Source organism: Nycticebus coucang, chromosome 5, assembly GCF_027406575.1.
Source record: "Nycticebus coucang isolate mNycCou1 chromosome 5, mNycCou1.pri, whole genome shotgun sequence".
Lineage (NCBI taxonomy): Eukaryota > Metazoa > Chordata > Mammalia > Primates > Lorisidae > Nycticebus > Nycticebus coucang.
This window is the reverse complement of record NC_069784.1, coordinates 128,262,467-128,280,923: the sequence shown is the minus strand read 5'-3', so window position 1 is coordinate 128,280,923 and position 18,457 is coordinate 128,262,467. Positions and strand designations below refer to the sequence as shown.

The window sequence follows — 18,457 nt, the reverse complement described above, 5'->3', positions numbered from 1 at the left end:
TACAAGAAACTCTATGCCCAGAAATTTGACAATGTGGAGGAAATTGATCAATACTTGGAATCACACACTCTCCCTAGACTTAATCAAGAAGAAATAGATCTTCTGAACAGACTAATTTCAATCACAGAGATAAAAGAAACAATAAAAAATCTCCCAACAAAAAAATTCCCTGGTCCAGGTGGCTTCACTCCAGAATTCTACTAAATCTTCAAAGAAGAGTTTATTCCCATACTGCAGAAATTATTCCAAAAAATTTAGGAGAATGGAATCTTCCCCAACACATTCTATGAAGCAAACATCACCCTGATACCAAAACCAGGAAAAGATCCAACTAAAAAAGGAGAACTATAGACCAATTTCACTACTGAATATAGATGCAAAAGTTGTCAATAAAATCCTACCCAACACATTACAGCTTATTATTAAAAAGTCATACATCATGATCAAGTAGGTTTCATCCCAGGGATGCAAGGCTGTTTTAACATATGCAAGTCCATAAACGTTATTCACCATATCAACAGAAGGAAAAACAAAGACCATGTGATCCTCTCCATAGCTGCAGAAAAAGCATTTGATAAAATTTAACATCCTTTTCTAATTAGAACTCTGAAGAATATAGGAATAGGCAGCACATTTCTTAAACTGAGGTTTAACAACATTTTTCATATGTTAATAGACAATATCATCTTTTGAAAAATTATTTGCATGTCTTTTACCACTTTTTCTTTTTTCTCTTTTTTTTATTAAATCATAACTGTGTACATTTATGAGGTACAATATGCTGATTTGATATACAAGGTGAAATGCTTACTGGTACATTTTGCCCACTTTTTAATGAGATGGTTTACTTTTTTCTTAATGATTTGTTTGTGTTCTCTATAGATTCTGTGTAGGAGTCCTTTAACAGATACAGAGTTTCCAATTCTTTTCTCTCTTTTATGACTGTCTATTTGCTCTTTTGATTACTTCCTTTGTCTTGAAGAACCTTTTTAATTTAATTAAGCCTCATTTATTTATTTTTGTGGCTGCTTTATTTGCTTTGGGGTCTTCATCATAAATTCTTCACCTAGGCCATTGTCTAGAAAATTTTTTACTAGGTTTTCTTGTAGAATTTTTATGTTTCATGCCTTATACTTAAGTCTCTTATACATCTTGAATTAATGTTTCTATATGGTAATAGATAGGGATCCTGTTTCATTCTTCTGTATGTGGCTATCCAATTTTCCTAGTAACAACTATTGAATAGAATTTCCTTTCCCCAGTGTATGTTTTTTGTGCTTTGTCAAAGATAAGTTAATTGTAGCTATATGGTTTTATTTCTGGGTTCTCTATTGTCTTCTATTGGTTTATGTCTCTACTTTTATAACAGTACTTGACTGTTTTTATTACTATAGCTTTCTAGTATAATTGAAATCAGGTGATAAGATTCTTTCAAGTTTGTTCTTTTTATATAGGATTGCTTTAGGTATATTGGATCTTTTGTGGTTCCAGAGGAAGCTTCGAATTGTTTTGTCTAAGTCTGTGAATTAAGAGGTTGGCATTATGATAGAAATTACATTAAAGCTGTAAATCACTCCGGACCGTATGGACACAGCTATGAAGTTGATTCTGCCGATCCATGAGCCAAAAGATATTTTCCCATTTGTTTGCATCCTCTTCAATTACTTGTATTAGTTTTTGTAGTTCTCCTAATAAAGATCTTTCACCACCTTTGTCAAGGATATTCCTAGATATTTTCTTATCTTTTCTATTTTTTCTGTTTTCCTTTTTTAATATATACATATATATGTGCATTATACACACACACACACACACATATATATATATATATATATTTTTTTTTTTTTTTTCCAGTAAAGGTCTTGCTCTGTCTCCTGGGCTAGTGTGCAGTGGCATCATCTCATAGCTCACAGCAACCCCAAACCCCTGGACTCAAGTGATCCTCCTGCCAACACCATGTTCAGCTGATTGTTGTATTTTTGTAGAGATAAGTTCTCACTCTTGCACGGGCTGGTCCTAACATTCTGGCCTCAAGCAGTCTTCCTGCCTTGGTCTCCCAAATTGCTAGGGTTACCTGTGTCAGCCACCATGCCTGGGCACCAGGTATTTTATTTTCTGTGCAGCTATTGGGAGAGTCCTTGATTTCACTCTCTACTTGACTGTTATTTGACTCTACTGAATTTATTTATCAATTCTAGGAGTCTTTTGATGCATTCTTTAGGGTTTTCTAGATACAAAACCATATCTTCTTCAAATAGGGATAGTTCCATATTCAATTTCCATGGAAGTGGGTGGCATGACCTTGGCTTGGGCCAGTCACAAGACCTTAGTGTGTGGGTTCCTAGACATGTCACAGGCCTGCTGTCAGTGGCAGGGAAGGTCGCAGAAATTTGGAAGGTATCTGTGTGTGTCATGCACATGCACCTTGGCAGGTGCAGCATTTATGCATCTCTTCATATAGTTCCTCTGAATGATTATTTATTCTTTGTAACTCTTTATTCATTTTGCATCTTTGACTGACTGTCTTAGTCAAAAGCCTTGCCTTCAGGTTCTTTCTTCTTCTTAATCTAGTGTGTTGTTAAAACTTTCTGTTGATTTTGTAATTCTCTAAGTGGCTTTTCCATTTCTTTAAGGTTTTCTATATGTTCTTTTATACTGTCTATCTCTTTAGTGAATTTGTCATATTTTTCATTCATGTCTTAAAATCTTGTTTTATTCTTTGGTGTTGGGTTCAACTTTGTCCTCAATTTCATTCACCTTGTTTGCCATCCATATTGTGATTTCCATTTCTGACATTTCAGCAATTTTCTTTCAGTTGGGGTACATTGCAGTGGATGTATAGTGATTCTTTGGGAGTGTCAAACTACCTTGATTTTCATGTTGCCAGCATTCTTTTACTAGTTTGTTCTCATCTGAAACATTTTCTCACAGCCCAAGGCTGATAGGTTTGCAGTGCACCTGTTCGCCTTTGCTGGGAACTCTCCTATTAGTGAGAAGAAGGAGAAATCCACGGGTAGGGCTTTTATCTCCTATTCTGGGGACTAACCTGAGAGGAGACTGGGGATGCACTGTGTTTGGAACACGGGTATTATCCTGCATAATCCCATTCCAGACCAAGCTGGAGCTGGAGGATATTTATTCAGATTAGTCAGTTAGTCTTCAGTGTTCTGTTGGAAGCTCAGGCAGGAGCTGGTCAAGTCAATTTCCATGAGTTGGGTCATGACCTTGGCTGGTGCTTGGGCCAGTCACAAGACCTTAGTGTGTGGGGTCCTAGACATGTCACAGGCCTGCTGTCAGTGGCAGGGGAGGTCGCAGAAATTTGGAAGGTATCTGTGTGGGTCATGGGACCTTGGCAAGTGCAGCATTTCTGAATCTCTTTCTGCTCTGTCAATACATTTTTGAAATATGCAACAAGGATAAATCTCAATTTATCTTGAGTCACAGAGGCAGATACATAATAGTACATAATGAATATTCATTCCATTTGTGCAAAACATCAGGAAAAATAAATGTAAGCTACAATGAAAGAAAGCAAATTCCATGTTTGCTTGAGGCTGGGAGTAAGGAGTTGGGATCAAATAGGAAGAGATATAAGGGAACATTCTGTAATGATGAAAGTGTTGACTGTGGTGATGGTGACATGGGTGTGTACAGATGTGAAAGCTGATCAAACTCTACACTTAACATGTGTGTACATCATGGTATATGGATTAAATCTCAGTGAAATTGGTTTCAGATATAGATTTAAATCATTGGGATTTGCTTATTTTTAAAACTAACTTCAAAACTTCAAAAAATCTGAAATCACATTATCAAAAGATCAACATAGAAAGCTTTTCTCATGAAAATATTTTTAAAATATTTATCTAACTCTATTACTTGCTATTATTTAATTTTTCCTGTACATTCTTTATTAATTTTAAACTTATTGTGAGATAAGTGAGGAATCCATTTTGCTCTATGGCCATCTAGCTTTCCTCCAAGCATTACATAATCAATTTTTGTTTTATTTGTTGGAAATGCCTTTCTCGTCATAACTAGTTTCCCAGATACACTTGGTTCTATTTTTGTGTTTTTTATTTTGTCCTGTTGATTTGCACACTGATTTTCCTTTGCTATTTTTTTTTGTTTGCATGACTTTTCAACATTTTAGCTTTAAAACATTTTTGTGTCTAGTAGGCCAAGGCCCTTCTAATTACTTTTGTCTTTCTGATGACACTGTTTCTTAACTTTTATTTCTCCATAACGTCTATCATTTTAATGACAAAATTAGATAATGATAGAAGTTATGGAGAAATAAAAGTTTAAAACAAATACAAATTTACATTTCTCTGACAATCAGGGACAATAAGTGTGTTTTCAAATGTTTGTTAGCCATTTGTCTGCCTTCCCCAGAGAAGACTCTGTTCATCTCTCTTGCCCAGTGGTAGATGCGATTGTTTGTTTTTATTTTGTTGATTAATTTGAGTTCTCTGTAGATACTAGTTATCAACCGTTTGTCAGAGTCATAGCCTGCAGATACCTTTTCCCACTCTGAAGGTTGTCTTTTTGCTTTCCTTCTTGTGTCCTTAACTATGCAGAAGCTTTTCAGCTTAGTTAAGTCCCATTTGTAAATTTTGGTTGTTGTTGCAATGGCTGCTGAAGCCATTGTCCCCTTGAGATATCACCTAACCCCAGTGAGAATAGACCACATAACCAAGTCTCAATGTTGCAGAAGCTGGCATGGATATGAAGGAAAAGAAACACTTTTACACTGTTTGTGGGACCACAAACTAATACAACCTTTTTGGAAGGAAGTATAAAAATCCTCAAAGAATTCAAATTAGACCTCCCATTTGATCTTGCAATCTCGTTACAAGACATAGATCTAGAAGAAAAAAATCATTTTATCATAAGGACGTTTGCACTAGACTGTGTATCACAGATTAGTTTATAATTACAAACTAATACCTACCAACCTAGGAATGGATTAACCAGCTGTGGTACATGTATACCATGAAATACTATTCAGTCCTTAAAGATGATGGGGACTTTACATCCTTCGTATTAACCTGGATAGAGTTGAAACACATTCTTCTTAGCAAAGTATCACAAGAATGGCGAAGCAAGAATCCAATGTATTCAATTCTAATACGAAGCCATTAGATGATCTAATACATAACCACATAAAAAATAACTCAAATAAATTCAAGGTGTGAGGCAGGGGAATGAGGGAGCAGTGAGAGGGAAGGTGGGAGGAGATGCAGGTTACATTGTATGGAACACCTCTTGTGGTGTTTCACAATTATAAGAGGGACTTTACCTAACAAATCCAAATGGTGTAAATTATTTGTACTCTCAATGAACTTGAAACACTATATATACATATATATATAAAGTGTCTCAAGGAACTTGAACTTTTTTTTGCCATAGGGAGAGTCTTTAGTAATTTATCTATTTGGGTTGGAGTGTTTTTCATTTTCTATTTATGTGAGCTAATAACTTAAAGATGTTGGCCCCTTGTTTTTTGCCATAGGGAGAGTCTTTATATATATATATATATATATATAGTGTTTCAAGTTCATTGAGAGTACAAAGGATTAGTTTATATGTATGTATACATACATATATATACATGTATACATACACACACGTACATACACACACACACAAAAACAAAATGAAAGTGTGTGTGACAGGATCCTGATTGAAATAACATCTAGGTATAGATTAATTTAGATAATTTAGGCAAAATATCTTACAATGTTGTGTCATTTTTTGTTTTTGTTTTTGTTTTGAGACAGAGTCTCACTATGTTCCCTCGGTAGAGTGCTATGGCATCACAGCTCACAGCAACCTCAAACTTTTGGGCTTAAGTGATTCTCTTGCCTGAGCCTCCAAGTGCCTGAGAATACAGGAACCTGCCACAATGCCTGGCTATTTTTGTTGTTGTTGTTGTCGTCATTGTTGTTTAGCTGGCCCAGGCCGGGTTCAAACCCAGCAGCCCTGGTGCATGTGGCCAGCGCTCTAACCACTTAGCTACGGGCACTGAGCCAATGTTGAGTGTTCTTATAAAGTCAGCCTTCCAAAGGTACTCAAACGTTTACAAAATACCTTACAATGTTGAGTGTTCTTATAAAGTCAGCCTTCCAAAGTTACTCAAACATTTACAAAATATCTTAGAATGTTGAGTCTTCTTACAAAGTCAGCCTTCCAAAGATATTCAAACATTCTTCTGCATCCCTTACTGTGTACTTTGTTTTGTAAAGACATTTCTGATCTTGCAATGATTATTTACACCTCCTTGGGATTATGCTCTTTAGTTATGTGAGGTAATTGTCTTATTTCACATATTTCATCTTGATGAATTTCTTCTGCTACTCACTCATGGTACGCTCCAATGTAACTTTGCCTAACCTTTTACTTTCAGCTTGTCTGAGCCACTTTATTTTGACAATATTTATGATTGGGTATAGTTGGATTTATTTTTAATCTAAAAGAAGCCTGCTGTTGTGCATGTGTGTGTATCAATGCATTTATTTTTATAAATATTGTAATTTAAATTTTTTTAGCATACACATTAGTCAACTAACTTTTCTCTTTAGGGAATTACCTATTTTGGTGCTTTACTAATTTATCTATTTGGGTCGGAGTGTTTTTCATTTTCTGTTTACGTGAGCTAATAACTTAAAGATGTTGGCCCCTTTTCTGCCATATGGAGAGTCTTTTTCCTCATATTTTTGTTTATGATTGCTTTTAAACTTTGGATAAATTTCAATTTCAATGAATATAATGTCAGAACTTTTTAAATAATCAAAGCTATTTTTTCCTTTGTAATTTATCCCATTCTTTAGTTCTTAAAAATTGTCCTTTTTCTGTTTCACAGATTTGTTAAATGTTTATTTCGAATTTCTTTGATTTTTAACATGGATTTTATTTTAAATGTTTATTTTCTAAATAAGTTAATTAAATGATTCTGGAATTATTTATTTAGCTAGTGAAGTAAGACTATATTTATGTTTATAACAAATGGCTTACTAATTCTTTCATCTGCATTAATTAAAAAGCTCTGTAAAATTTATTTGTGATACTTTCCTTTTTCTCTTATACACCTTTATATGAAAAGGGGTTTGTATCTCAGGCTATTCATTTGCCAATGTTCTAGATTGGGTTAAAAAACCAAAGTAAAAAGGCTCTTTGTACTCACTAAATTTTAATAAGATCAAAACTATAGTTTTTCATCTCACGTGTCTTCCTTATTTGTATCTGGGTTTTATAATTTCCTGACTTCCTGCTTTTTAGAAGACAGCGTTTTCATTCTTTAATAAATGAACTTTGAAGCAAAATTGTCATCAGTTTAATTTTATTTCATAATCAACAAAACATCTCAAATAAAACAAATACAACTTAGAAAGTCTCCAGTTTGTGCTTTCTTTTCACATTTCATACACTACAGAATATTTATAAGATACTCATTTTTATTGTTGTATAACTGGGATGGGAGGCAGTAACAATTTTGCATATGGTTTAAATACACCAGAGAATTGCTGCCTTTATTTTTATTTTTGGACAGATATAAAGTAGTTTTTATTCCCAGTACAAATTCTAGATAATAATGACATTCTTTGCTCACTTCTCATGTTGGACACTAAGGATGACATGCAAATAAAAAAACAGCCTCGTTAACAGAACTGATGCTCTCTTGAAATCTTACTTGTTGATATGACAACTACTGACTTCCCATATTAAATACCAACTTACAACAAATTGGTCTTCCTATTAGCTTACCCCCCACTCCCATCCTTATATCTTTACTTCTTCCTCTTTTCTTTCTTTTTTTCTTTCTTTCCTTCTGGTCCATTTGAATAGAGAACATTTATATATAGGCCTTGTGAAGATTAACTATCCTCAAGGAATGATGGGTAACATAAGCTAAGGGAAAATGCTATATGGAATCTCCTATTATAAAACTTTTTACATTCTTGAGCCATAGTCAGACACTGTTAGTTGTGACTAGTGCTATGTGAAAACTAAAGTGAGAGTACATTTTTTTTCACTGAGAATCCCAGCGTTCAAAGAAACAAATAACAACATAAGCTAGATGTTCACAGGCTTTTGAGTAATACTTCAATAAATTCATGCCCTTAAATGAACAGGGCAGCCGCAGACATCTGGTCACTAAAGTTATTTGATGCACGTATTTCAGGATGAGTCTTCCCTCAGAAGGGCAGCCACCTGTTGAAGTAGAATCCTCGCAGAACTGCAGCGACAACCACATGGGATGGTTTTGTCATTGTACAGACTCCTCAGAGACTTTGGGATTGAAATTCGTGGCGGAGCAAACAAGGGATGATGCCTGATGATGAAGAATCAATCCAGGAAGAATCAGTCTTCATGGGTATAACATGTATGTCAATAACAAACTCTCTCCTCAGTGACTCATACTTATTTGTCTATGAAGTTATAAGAGATGATCCCCAGATAAAGTGCTTTTGCAGTTGCCAGATCTAACTGTAAACAAGAAAATTTTTCCTTCAGGAAAACTGTGAGCCTGGTGTTCAACTCAAAGTTGGTTTTTAGGTCAAATGATCTGGATGTGTTGCTGATGCTTTTCTAACAATTCTATAATCAGGAAGAAAAGTTTTATCATTATGTTAGTAAATCCAAGAACTCTGCCCCAATAATGTGGATAACTATTCTTGGGGAAAGCACAAAAGGAATCCATTTGGGAAAAAATATATAACTGCCAAAAATACAGTATCCTATGACACCAACAGTTCGGCTTCCTGTGGTTGATTTCCACACTTCGCACAGTGGAATCAGGAGCTTTACAATCTCCTCTGTTGTGTCATTTTGTGCTCCTATAATCCATTACAAACCCAAGATTGTGACATGTCTGTATGCTTCACTTGTCATTCTACAGAAAGTGAAATTAAAATTCCTTAAGATCGATATGTTTTTAAGTGACAAAGTGATATTTTTTCTCTTTATAGTCATGTTGGAATGTGAATGAGGATTGTAAACCACAAATATCTCTTTTAATCAAAAATATACATACTGCCTCATAGCTAATTCTCAGATTAGAGTGATTATCTTTTATAAGCCTCCTATTGAATACAAATACATAAATATATAACTATTTGGGAAAACATACATTTTGAGACATAAGGAAAAATCATATTCGAAGACAATTTGCTTTACATTGTAATGTCTAACATTCATGGATGTATTTCAACTTGAAATTCTTAGTTGTTTGAGTCATGCCCTGGAAATTCTGTTTAGCGTATTTATATCGTCCATTCCATAAAAGACAAGACAAGACAGAAAGAAAACCCCTAAGTACCCTCCTCAGGAATCTGGGAATGCCTTTATGATGGAGTCATAAGCAGGTGGGGGCGGTGTTGACAGCCCAACTCGAAGACTGTTAGTGGACCAGTGGAGGTCAGGACGGCTCAGACTGTGGCAAGTGTTGATGCCAGGAGACGTATTGGAAGAGGGGAGAGTCACCAGCTGACTTTCCGTTTCCACAGGAAGTGGTGGACATTGCAGAAAGGGATGAAAAGTAGAAGCCCTGAAGCTTAATTTTCTTGGGAAGGAATTTCCTTGCTCCAGGGAAGCTTGTCTCTGGAAAGTGAGACTGGCCAGGCTGAGGTTGCTTCGGCGTTCACAGCCACTGTGGCGGTAAAATCCAGTTCTGTTGAGGCCATGGGTGTAAGATGACCTAGCTCTCCTGCTGGAACTCCACTGTGAGATGGGTGCACTGGCTCTTCTTCTAGACAGACACACAAACAGAGCCCAAATAAATCCTCCAATTATGAGCCCAATTGCCATGGATACTGTGAAGGACATTATAAGGTCCTCTGAAAAAAAGGAAAACAAATAGCTAAATCGATTTTGATATAGATCTTCAAATCAAGGAGAGTTTAAACTGTAATTCAGAGAATGCATCATTCATTTAAACATACTCTGAATTAGAGAAATACAAGATGGTGGCAAGTAGATATGAACAAATGGAAACTACTAATGTTTCCGTTTGTTCAAGCTCAAAGAAAATAACTGTTTCAGGTTGCTTATGATATTTTATAATCCTTAAGAAATAAGAAATAAATGCAGTCTCACTAAGGCCATATGTTAGGTAATAAGTTGTTGAGTTACAATTGAAATGCAAAGATCATTTCCTTTTGAGTGACATTAGTAATGAACACGCCACATTGATAAAGAATTCCTTCACTCTGACTTTGCCTTTTCCTCTGCATGCTTCCATCAGTCACTGTGCTTTCTCCCACCTGCAGCCTTCATGATGCCTCACTTCCTGTGCTCATTCTGGGAGAGGAAGTGCTGAGATAGAGCCATCTGGTGAGCTGACTGATTTGTGTCATACTTCCTGAGCTCCCAGACAGGCACTGTATCTCTGAGTCCTTGATAACTTGACCTGTGCTGACTGCTGGGTTCTTTCTTGTTTCCAAGATCCAGCTCATGCTGGTAGCCTGACCTGGTGATAATGAAATTCCTGTCCCCTGAACCTCCACAGAGTCTGTTACACACGCGTATCCTCTCAGAGGACTGCATTTGTTCAGATTTCCTATTTGGGAGGTGGGACAAGGAGGGAATACCTTCCCCAAATGGAAGTGCTACCTTACTGCTTCTTGTGAACTAAAAACATATTCTTGAGTGACAGCAGGTAGCTGAGGCTCTGCTTTGCATGGACAAACTCTGGATATTAGAAGAGTCCTCCAGCCTCACTGTCCCAAACATTTTCCCATTCACTACCCCCTGATCTAACCATGGAGCCATGGTTATTTTCTCACTGTCTCTAAAACTCTGCCTTTCTACATATTTCTCCTTATATCTGGATTCAATGTTTAATCATCTTCTGTCTGGGAAACTCATTCTTTAAGATCTACTTCAAGTATCCAATCTTCAATAAAACCTCCAACACTTTCTAGACTAAAATGAGTGACTGTTAAGTAGGAGGACATACCACCTTACCAAACTCCTTATCTAGGGGTTCAGTATTGAGACGAGTATAGACTGGAAATAAGCTGACTGGGGTTGTGAGAATACAGGGAGGAGTGGCCACAGATGCTTCGGTGCTTCTCCCACAATGACAGAGAGTCCACTTTTCCACCCCTTTAATAGATTTATGTGGTAGAACTAGCACTTGATTTATCTTAGTAATTGATTGACAACTATCACTGATCAGCAGACAATTATTTCCACTCATGTATGATGTAAAGAAAACCAATACTCATATTGACAGAAATGATGTCTTTGTTTTGTGTATAAACCTATTTACCCACCATTAAAGGTGCTAAAATCTCAGGATACAAACAGATATAATGGGTGAAATAAAAAAAAGACATATTTCCTTTATTTCAGAAAAACAGAATCCAGGAGAAAATAGATTCAATAACCCAATAAAAAGCATTTAAATGTTATAGAAGTTTCTGTACATGGTCTTAGTGTATACCCTTAGACCCTCTGGAGCAGAGTCTCTTCTGATTAAAAAAAAAAATGTTATGTGTTATTACGTGTTCTGACAGATGAAAGATACATGCTGTGTTCATGTATATGAATGTTATATGTATACATGTTATAACAACACATTTCATATTTGAGAAAAAATTGAAACTTTAAAAATATACAACCAAGGGAAAATAATTTCTCTCCTATTAAAATGATCGAGAAAACTAGTAAAGACAACAAAACAAAAATACATGGTGTGAGAAACATTTATAAGTCAGACAATTGTTTTATTTCTAAAAGACATTATTGTTCTGATATCAGAAAATTTAGATAATATCCCAACTTCAGTACATAAATTATTAAAGAATATCTTGGACTACATGATCTTAAAAGACTAATTACGGTTTTATAAGTAAAAAGATTATTTTTGAGGCACTAGAGTAATATTTCTAGGAGAGCAATTTGACAATTTACCTATTTAAAATAATCATTGTCTGTGGCCTGATAATATTTTGATTTGACATTGTAGATCTATAATCTGAGCTTCAAATTTGGAGAAATGACTCAAAATGTCATCAATTATAGGGTTATATAGATAGCTGAAAAGGATTAAATTATGAATTTAAAGTATCCATGAGATTCATGAGAATAGTCTATACATCTCAATAAGATGTAATTTAAATTTTAAATGAACATAAAGTAGGATTAGAAGGAGGTACAGAAGTTATCAAAATGATACAAGAAAAGATACTGCATTAGATAGGAATTTGCTGAATTTTGCTCAGTTGAGTACACATACCATGAAAATCACTTCCTAACCCATAACGTCAGTAAAATACATATCTTAGAAATCTTTGCACTAAATCTTATAACCTTACTATACATGCAAAATCTTCAAAATAGTTATAAGTGATTAGAGCTGACATAAGAATTTCAAAGACCTCCTATGATACATGGTAAAATATTTATCTATCTTGTTAACTTCTCTTAAGTCCAAACTGCAAAAATAACTATAGAAATGCAGAAAAGCAATGAGAAAAAAATGTCTGCTGTCATAAGTAAAGTGCAGCCTGGTCCTGGATGGTCCTCCAGAATGATTCCTTTTATTTAACTATAAGTAATAATTGTCTGAACTGCCCGCACTGTAGAATTTAGAAAATATATAATAAAAGCACCATGTATTGGTCAAACAGCTTTAAATTTTCATATATGTAATTCCATTCTGGCAGACTTTGAGCAATAAATTTTGGCAGCTTTTTTCTTTTTTTTTCCCTAGCTGGAAGAAAATATAACTCGAAATAACAAAGACATTGGCAGAGATATTGCTTCTTTGAAAACTGGATGCCTTCTTACTTTGCAAAAATTTTAAGAAAAGAAAAATAAAACTTAATGTTACATTTTACAATTGAAATATAATGTCACTAATGAGACCAAATGTTAACTTTTAGAAATGTATATCTCCCTTTGAAGGCAGAAGGAACAGACTGTAACAGTGGTAAGGCATGTCATGTAAATTAAATATTGTTATCATAATTTGTAACCTGTATCTACACAATGGCAAGTGCATGGTACACGAAAAGCCCTCAACGAATGCTAGTTCTTACTGCTAACGGTTGAGCCATTTAATCAAATCATTTTACCCTTCTTGGCCTAATAACCACAGCCATACTATACAGCCATCCAATTCTAAGATTCGAATATTCAATATGGTTTACAAAAATGTAATCAATACCTCAAATACTAGCCATTGGTATTAAAATTAAGTAGAGGTCACCGTCTAGTGACCCTGACTTGAATCATTCCAATATCTGAAAATGATTTTTTCAGTTTTTTTGTTTGTTTCATTTGAAAAAGCTAAGAGCCTGAAGGACTCAGGAACATAACTTTACATCATGAACCGTATTGGGAAGAATAAACCATGGCGATTTCCATGAGCATTATAAAGAGAAGTTTCCTAAAAACAAAGAGAAACACTCACAGTGCATGACCTGCAAGAGTTTTGGAGGAGGGATGCATCACCCGGTCCCTCCCTAGGATGAGCTGCAGATTGACTTAGGTGATCCTAGAGAAACGGGCACCCATTCCCAGCTTCCTGGGGAGCTAACAGAAGGGGAAGCTGGTAAGGCCCCCAGAGAAGCCCTGGGGTCTGAAGGGCAGAGCAGGAAGTGGAGTGTGGGGTGAGGACAGTGCGGAGTTCCTACACCCAGGGTGAGGGCACCTGTTACAGCCTCAGCCTCCTGCAGCTCTCGGGTTATGAGACCATACTCGAGATTGTTCTGTGCCACTGAGTCCGATGGAAAAGTACCTGAATAAGGGCCAGTAGACGAGAGGGAGCTACAGTCAGGAAAATCCGTACTGTTCGCTAATACTACACACATCATATGAGCCAGATTTTATAGCGAGGGACTTCAGCCATGGAGTCAGCAGGAGAAAGTCCGTGCCCCAAAGCCGACAAGAAGTCCATGTCTGTGGATGTCAGCAGAGGCCACAACTTGACCCAGCGTCAGGGATCCGCGCCCTCCGGTCCCCGAGATAGACTAGGATTCCCCGGACCTCATACCCTTCCCTGCCCTTGAGAAAATAACTAGGGAGGTGCGACAGGGAGAGGCTTAGTCACTGCGTCGCAAGCGATTAGGATAAATGAGCTCAAACTTTCACACTGAAGTGGAAAATCTTACAGAGTCTGCCGCCCACCTGCCTTTCCAACCTGCCCCTGTGGTGAAGCCGTTCGCGTCACCATAATCATGCCTGGGTGTTTGCACTTCTGTATACTCGCTGGTAACATTTCTCCTGAGCGCCTTGAAATTCAGTTCAAGCCGGGCCTTATTTCTGTCCCTGACTCCTAATACCTTGCTTCCTGGGGTCAGCCAGCGCTTCTGAGAGAGCGGATGAACCGAGTGACAAAATGAATGACTAGCATGTCCTTCTTAGAATTGTCTCCCTCCGTGAAATTTATCTCACTTTCTAGGGTTTCTGTAAAGGTTTTAAGGATCATCTCTGCCATATAGTTTTTAACTCCTGTAAAATGCTGTCAATCATTGCTATTTTACCATATGTTGTCATACACTGTTCTATAACTATACAGGTTTGTACTTTCGTATATATGGACATGTAGTCACCTTCAAGAGTGTCACCCTCTTGATTCAGACACTGTATTTTAGATAAGAATTAAATTAGGTGAATTAATGCAAGCTCTTGCACCAACAGTGCCCCCCAATTTTCACAATGCCAGACCAATGACAAAAAGGCAAAGCAAGACAGCGGAAACAACAGAAACTGTCATCTCCGGGGAGTATTTAAGTACTAATAGAATAACTGGCTTCAATGATATTTTCTTCTATTTCCTTAGAGCAAGGCACAGTGAATTTTCACAGGCCGTGTTTCTCGCTGCTTTTATGGGGAATGTTTATAGAGAAGCGAAAGCCATTAAGGAAAGGTAAGGCAGGGGGACAAGGTGGTGACTGTCTGTGTCGACACTCTCAGTGAACTTTGTGGCCAACCCTGCACTAATCACCTTAATATTTGCACACATTCAGTAAATTTTAGTGAGTGATAACTATAAAAATGCAAGCTATCATTATAGGTAATAACCTAATATTGTTATTTTCAGCATTCATTAAAGTAAACCAAGAATGTTATATTTGTACAGCAACTTTTTATGTAACTTAAGTATGATAAGTCTGGGAAATGTTTATAGTTCAATATAAAAGTTTTTGCTTTTCTAAACTATTCTTTATTTATTCTCTGAATTCAAAGTACCAATAAGAAAACTGATTTAGGCAGCAATAAATAATGCAATGCACTGTACAAGAGTCTCAAAATAACATTTTTGGAAGTCAGTGGTCAAAGGACATACCATCTTAAATATAGAAATGGAAATTTAAAAATTGACATCTGTATTTCAACAACCCTTTGCATTTTATGTATTTACATCTACAGTGACATTTTATATTTAATACTTCTCCCCACTAGCAATAATAAAATCTTTCATATATTTTTCCAAATCATCAGACATGGTATCTGCTCACCATACCCTCGTTAGGTTTTTCTAAGGCTTGTCAGCGCAGCCCCTCTGCCTGGTTTTCATTGTTCCCACCTGCGTTCCATTATGTTCTCACACTGAGAGAAAGGAACACTAGGACCTGTCTTTGAAATAATAGTAAGTTTGAATTCCCTTTCAAACACATATTTCCATATTACAAACCTCTAAATTTTTAGGCCAGAAATAAATATTCTCTTACTAAATTCAGGTTTATTTTAATGATTATTATCAATGTTTTAGTCAGTAGATAATGATTTTTTTCCTTACGTAGACTGGAATTTTAATTTTGCATAGTTGGAAAAAATAGATCTGGCTTCCACAAGTGAGTTGTTGTAATAAGAGTTACTTTACTTTTGAATAGTTTGTATAATTACTTATTTTTGTAGTGATGAGTTTAGTTTAGACAAACTAGCCAATTATCATGTATGTTTAGTACATTTACTTTCTGTACAGATGAAGACAGCAAATGATATTTTAACAAGCATATAATTAGACCCCCCACAATTCAAGGTCTTACTGTTAATGCTAAGTATGGAATAACCTGTTATACTATGCTCTTTATACTATGCGTGCATAATGTCTATTTTTCTTCTTAATTTTGTTATATACTTCTATTTGTATGTTCACCAATAGCCATCCTTTCAGGCATGAAACAAACATAAATGTCTGGTGAAAAACAAAAAGAATGAATTAATTCGCTTTGTACAAATTTCTGTAATGGTTGACAATCAGGAGAAATTGCTGGAAACAGCCACTGTTGTTCACTGTTCACTAGAAAGTTCCCCAAATCCTGCCTTGAATCACAGCAGTTAGTCTGAAATAGTTTTCTAAGAAGATAAAAGAGCTTGTCCTGGACGTAAATAGGGCTATCGAGCTATTCAAAAATACCATTTTTGTTTTAATTTTTTTTTTTTTCGGAATTTAACTCAAATTACTCCTTTTGTTTTTAAAATTTCTCTGAACCCAAGAGTATGTGTCAACCTCCTGCCTTTGCCCTTCCCTGGACTTCTGGTCTGCAGAGACTGGTAGTTTTGACCTCAGCACAGTCCTGTGCCCTTAGTCAGCAGCAGGGGACACTGTAATTCACTGTGGCTGGATTCAGCCAAAAAATCCTTTTGTATTGTTCCTTTTTGCCACCACAGGCTTCCATTAATTTATTTCCACTTAATCTTTTCTACTATACTTTTCTCAAATTTCATAAAATTATTCCACGTTTTATCTTTGTTATCACGCTCTAAATTAGTTCATCTAAGTATAGACTTGTTATTTAAATTCTCTTTGGAAATTAAAGACTATAACACTGACAACGTAAGTTAAAGTTCCCCCTATAGAAAATCTTGGTTTCATAAGATAAAATACATAATCTATAACTTTAGATAAATAAAACCTAATTCTTCCAAACAAATTCATATTTCATATTCCTCCTCCTTTCTTTTTCTTACTTTTTATTCTCATTATATTTTATAACACCAGCCCAAAATCTCGATTTGTTGTCCTGATTCTTCTTAAATGTCTTCATACCCTCTTTAAAGACATTTTACATAACATATATTTCTTGTAATAAACCTCTGAAAACTTTATAGCAAACAAAATGTCTCAGAGTTTTCCAATGTTTTAATAAATTATTCAACAATTTCTGTGCATCCTAATTTTTAAATTGAAAAAAGTAAAAGAAAATATCTTACCCCAAAAGTTTTCTGGCCATGGACTTCCTAAACTTGTTGTGTTATTAGCCATAATATCCACAAGAAATAGGAAAAAGAGAAGAAAAGAAAGAAATAAAAACCAGTATATCCAGAAGCAGCAGCTTGATTCTATGTCTTTGTAGTTCAGCAAGAGAAAAATAACTTTCACACAAGCCCTCATGTACTTCTGTTTGCATGGAAGGAAATAAGTGTATCATGTTTCCTGCTTTTATACTCAAATTAGCAACTGTTTTCCTTATCTTGGAATTCCACATGGTCCTGAGACACAAAACAATGTCCTTCTCCTCATTTCCTCAGCTAAATTCCTAAGTACTCTCCTTCCAGCCACCTCCAAAGCTGTTTTCAGGATAATAGGCTCTTTTTCTTGGTGTTTCCCCATCACCTACTGACACACATAGGCACACTCCAAACTCTCAGCCACAGCATTCTGAGTTACATTTACATCGAACTTAGAAATAGAATGTTTCCCAATTCTTAAAAATTATATAGTAAATTGGTGTGTGTGTGGGGGGGATGTAGATTATTCAGAATTCCATATTCTACTCAAGTGCAATTAATTTTACCTAATAATCCTTTGTTTATAAATTTCAGATACTTATTTAAAATTCTTAATGTTTCTTTCTCTAGTTGGTATGTTAATTTTTTTCAAGTTATTTCTTAATTCATTTCATAAATATCTAATTATAATTTATAAGTAATTTTTGGTGACTCTTAAATTAGTATTTAAATATGAAAGAAACAGTTTCTACACTGAAGGAATCCAAATCCTATGTACTCAATTGATATGAGGACAATTAATGACAATTAGGAATGCGGTGGGGGTAGGGGAAGGAGAGAGCAGGGAGAGAAAGAAGGAGGGAGGGGTGGGGAAAGGAAGAGCAGAGAGAGGGAAGGAGGGAGGGGGGTGGGGCCTTGGTGTGTGCCACACCTTTTGGGGGCAAGACATGATTGCAAGAGGGACCTTACCTAACAAATGCAATCAGTGTACCCTGGCTTATTGTACCCTCAATGAATCCACAACAATAAAAAAAAAAAGAAAGAAAGAAAGAAGGAAGAAAATATACATAAAGCAAAAGCTGTGTAAATTTTTGAAAGAGGCAGGGTCAGAAAAAAGGCAATAGTTATAAGATATCTGTGTTAATAAGGCCTTGAAAGCACAAAAATTCTTATACCAAAAAAAATAATAAAATCAAGTAGAGAAAGCATAAATGCAAAGCCTTTCTTTCAAAAGAATGTTAAGTGCCATAACAAGTTGCAAAGATCA

At 35.7% G+C, this 18,457-nt stretch overlaps 1 protein-coding gene across 1 annotated transcript; it reads right to left on the bottom strand.

Annotated features, from left to right (window-relative positions):
* Window positions 1-8,969: 8,969 nt before the first annotated feature.
* Window positions 8,970-17,369, bottom strand: LOC128586651 (myc target protein 1-like). Its single transcript, XM_053592656.1, is given in 3 exon segments — window positions 8,970-9,839; window positions 17,173-17,257; window positions 17,259-17,369. Coding segments are annotated over 3 exon segments (708 nt in total). The 3' UTR covers window positions 8,970-9,327.
* Between the last annotated feature and the right edge of the window lie 1,088 nt (window positions 17,370-18,457).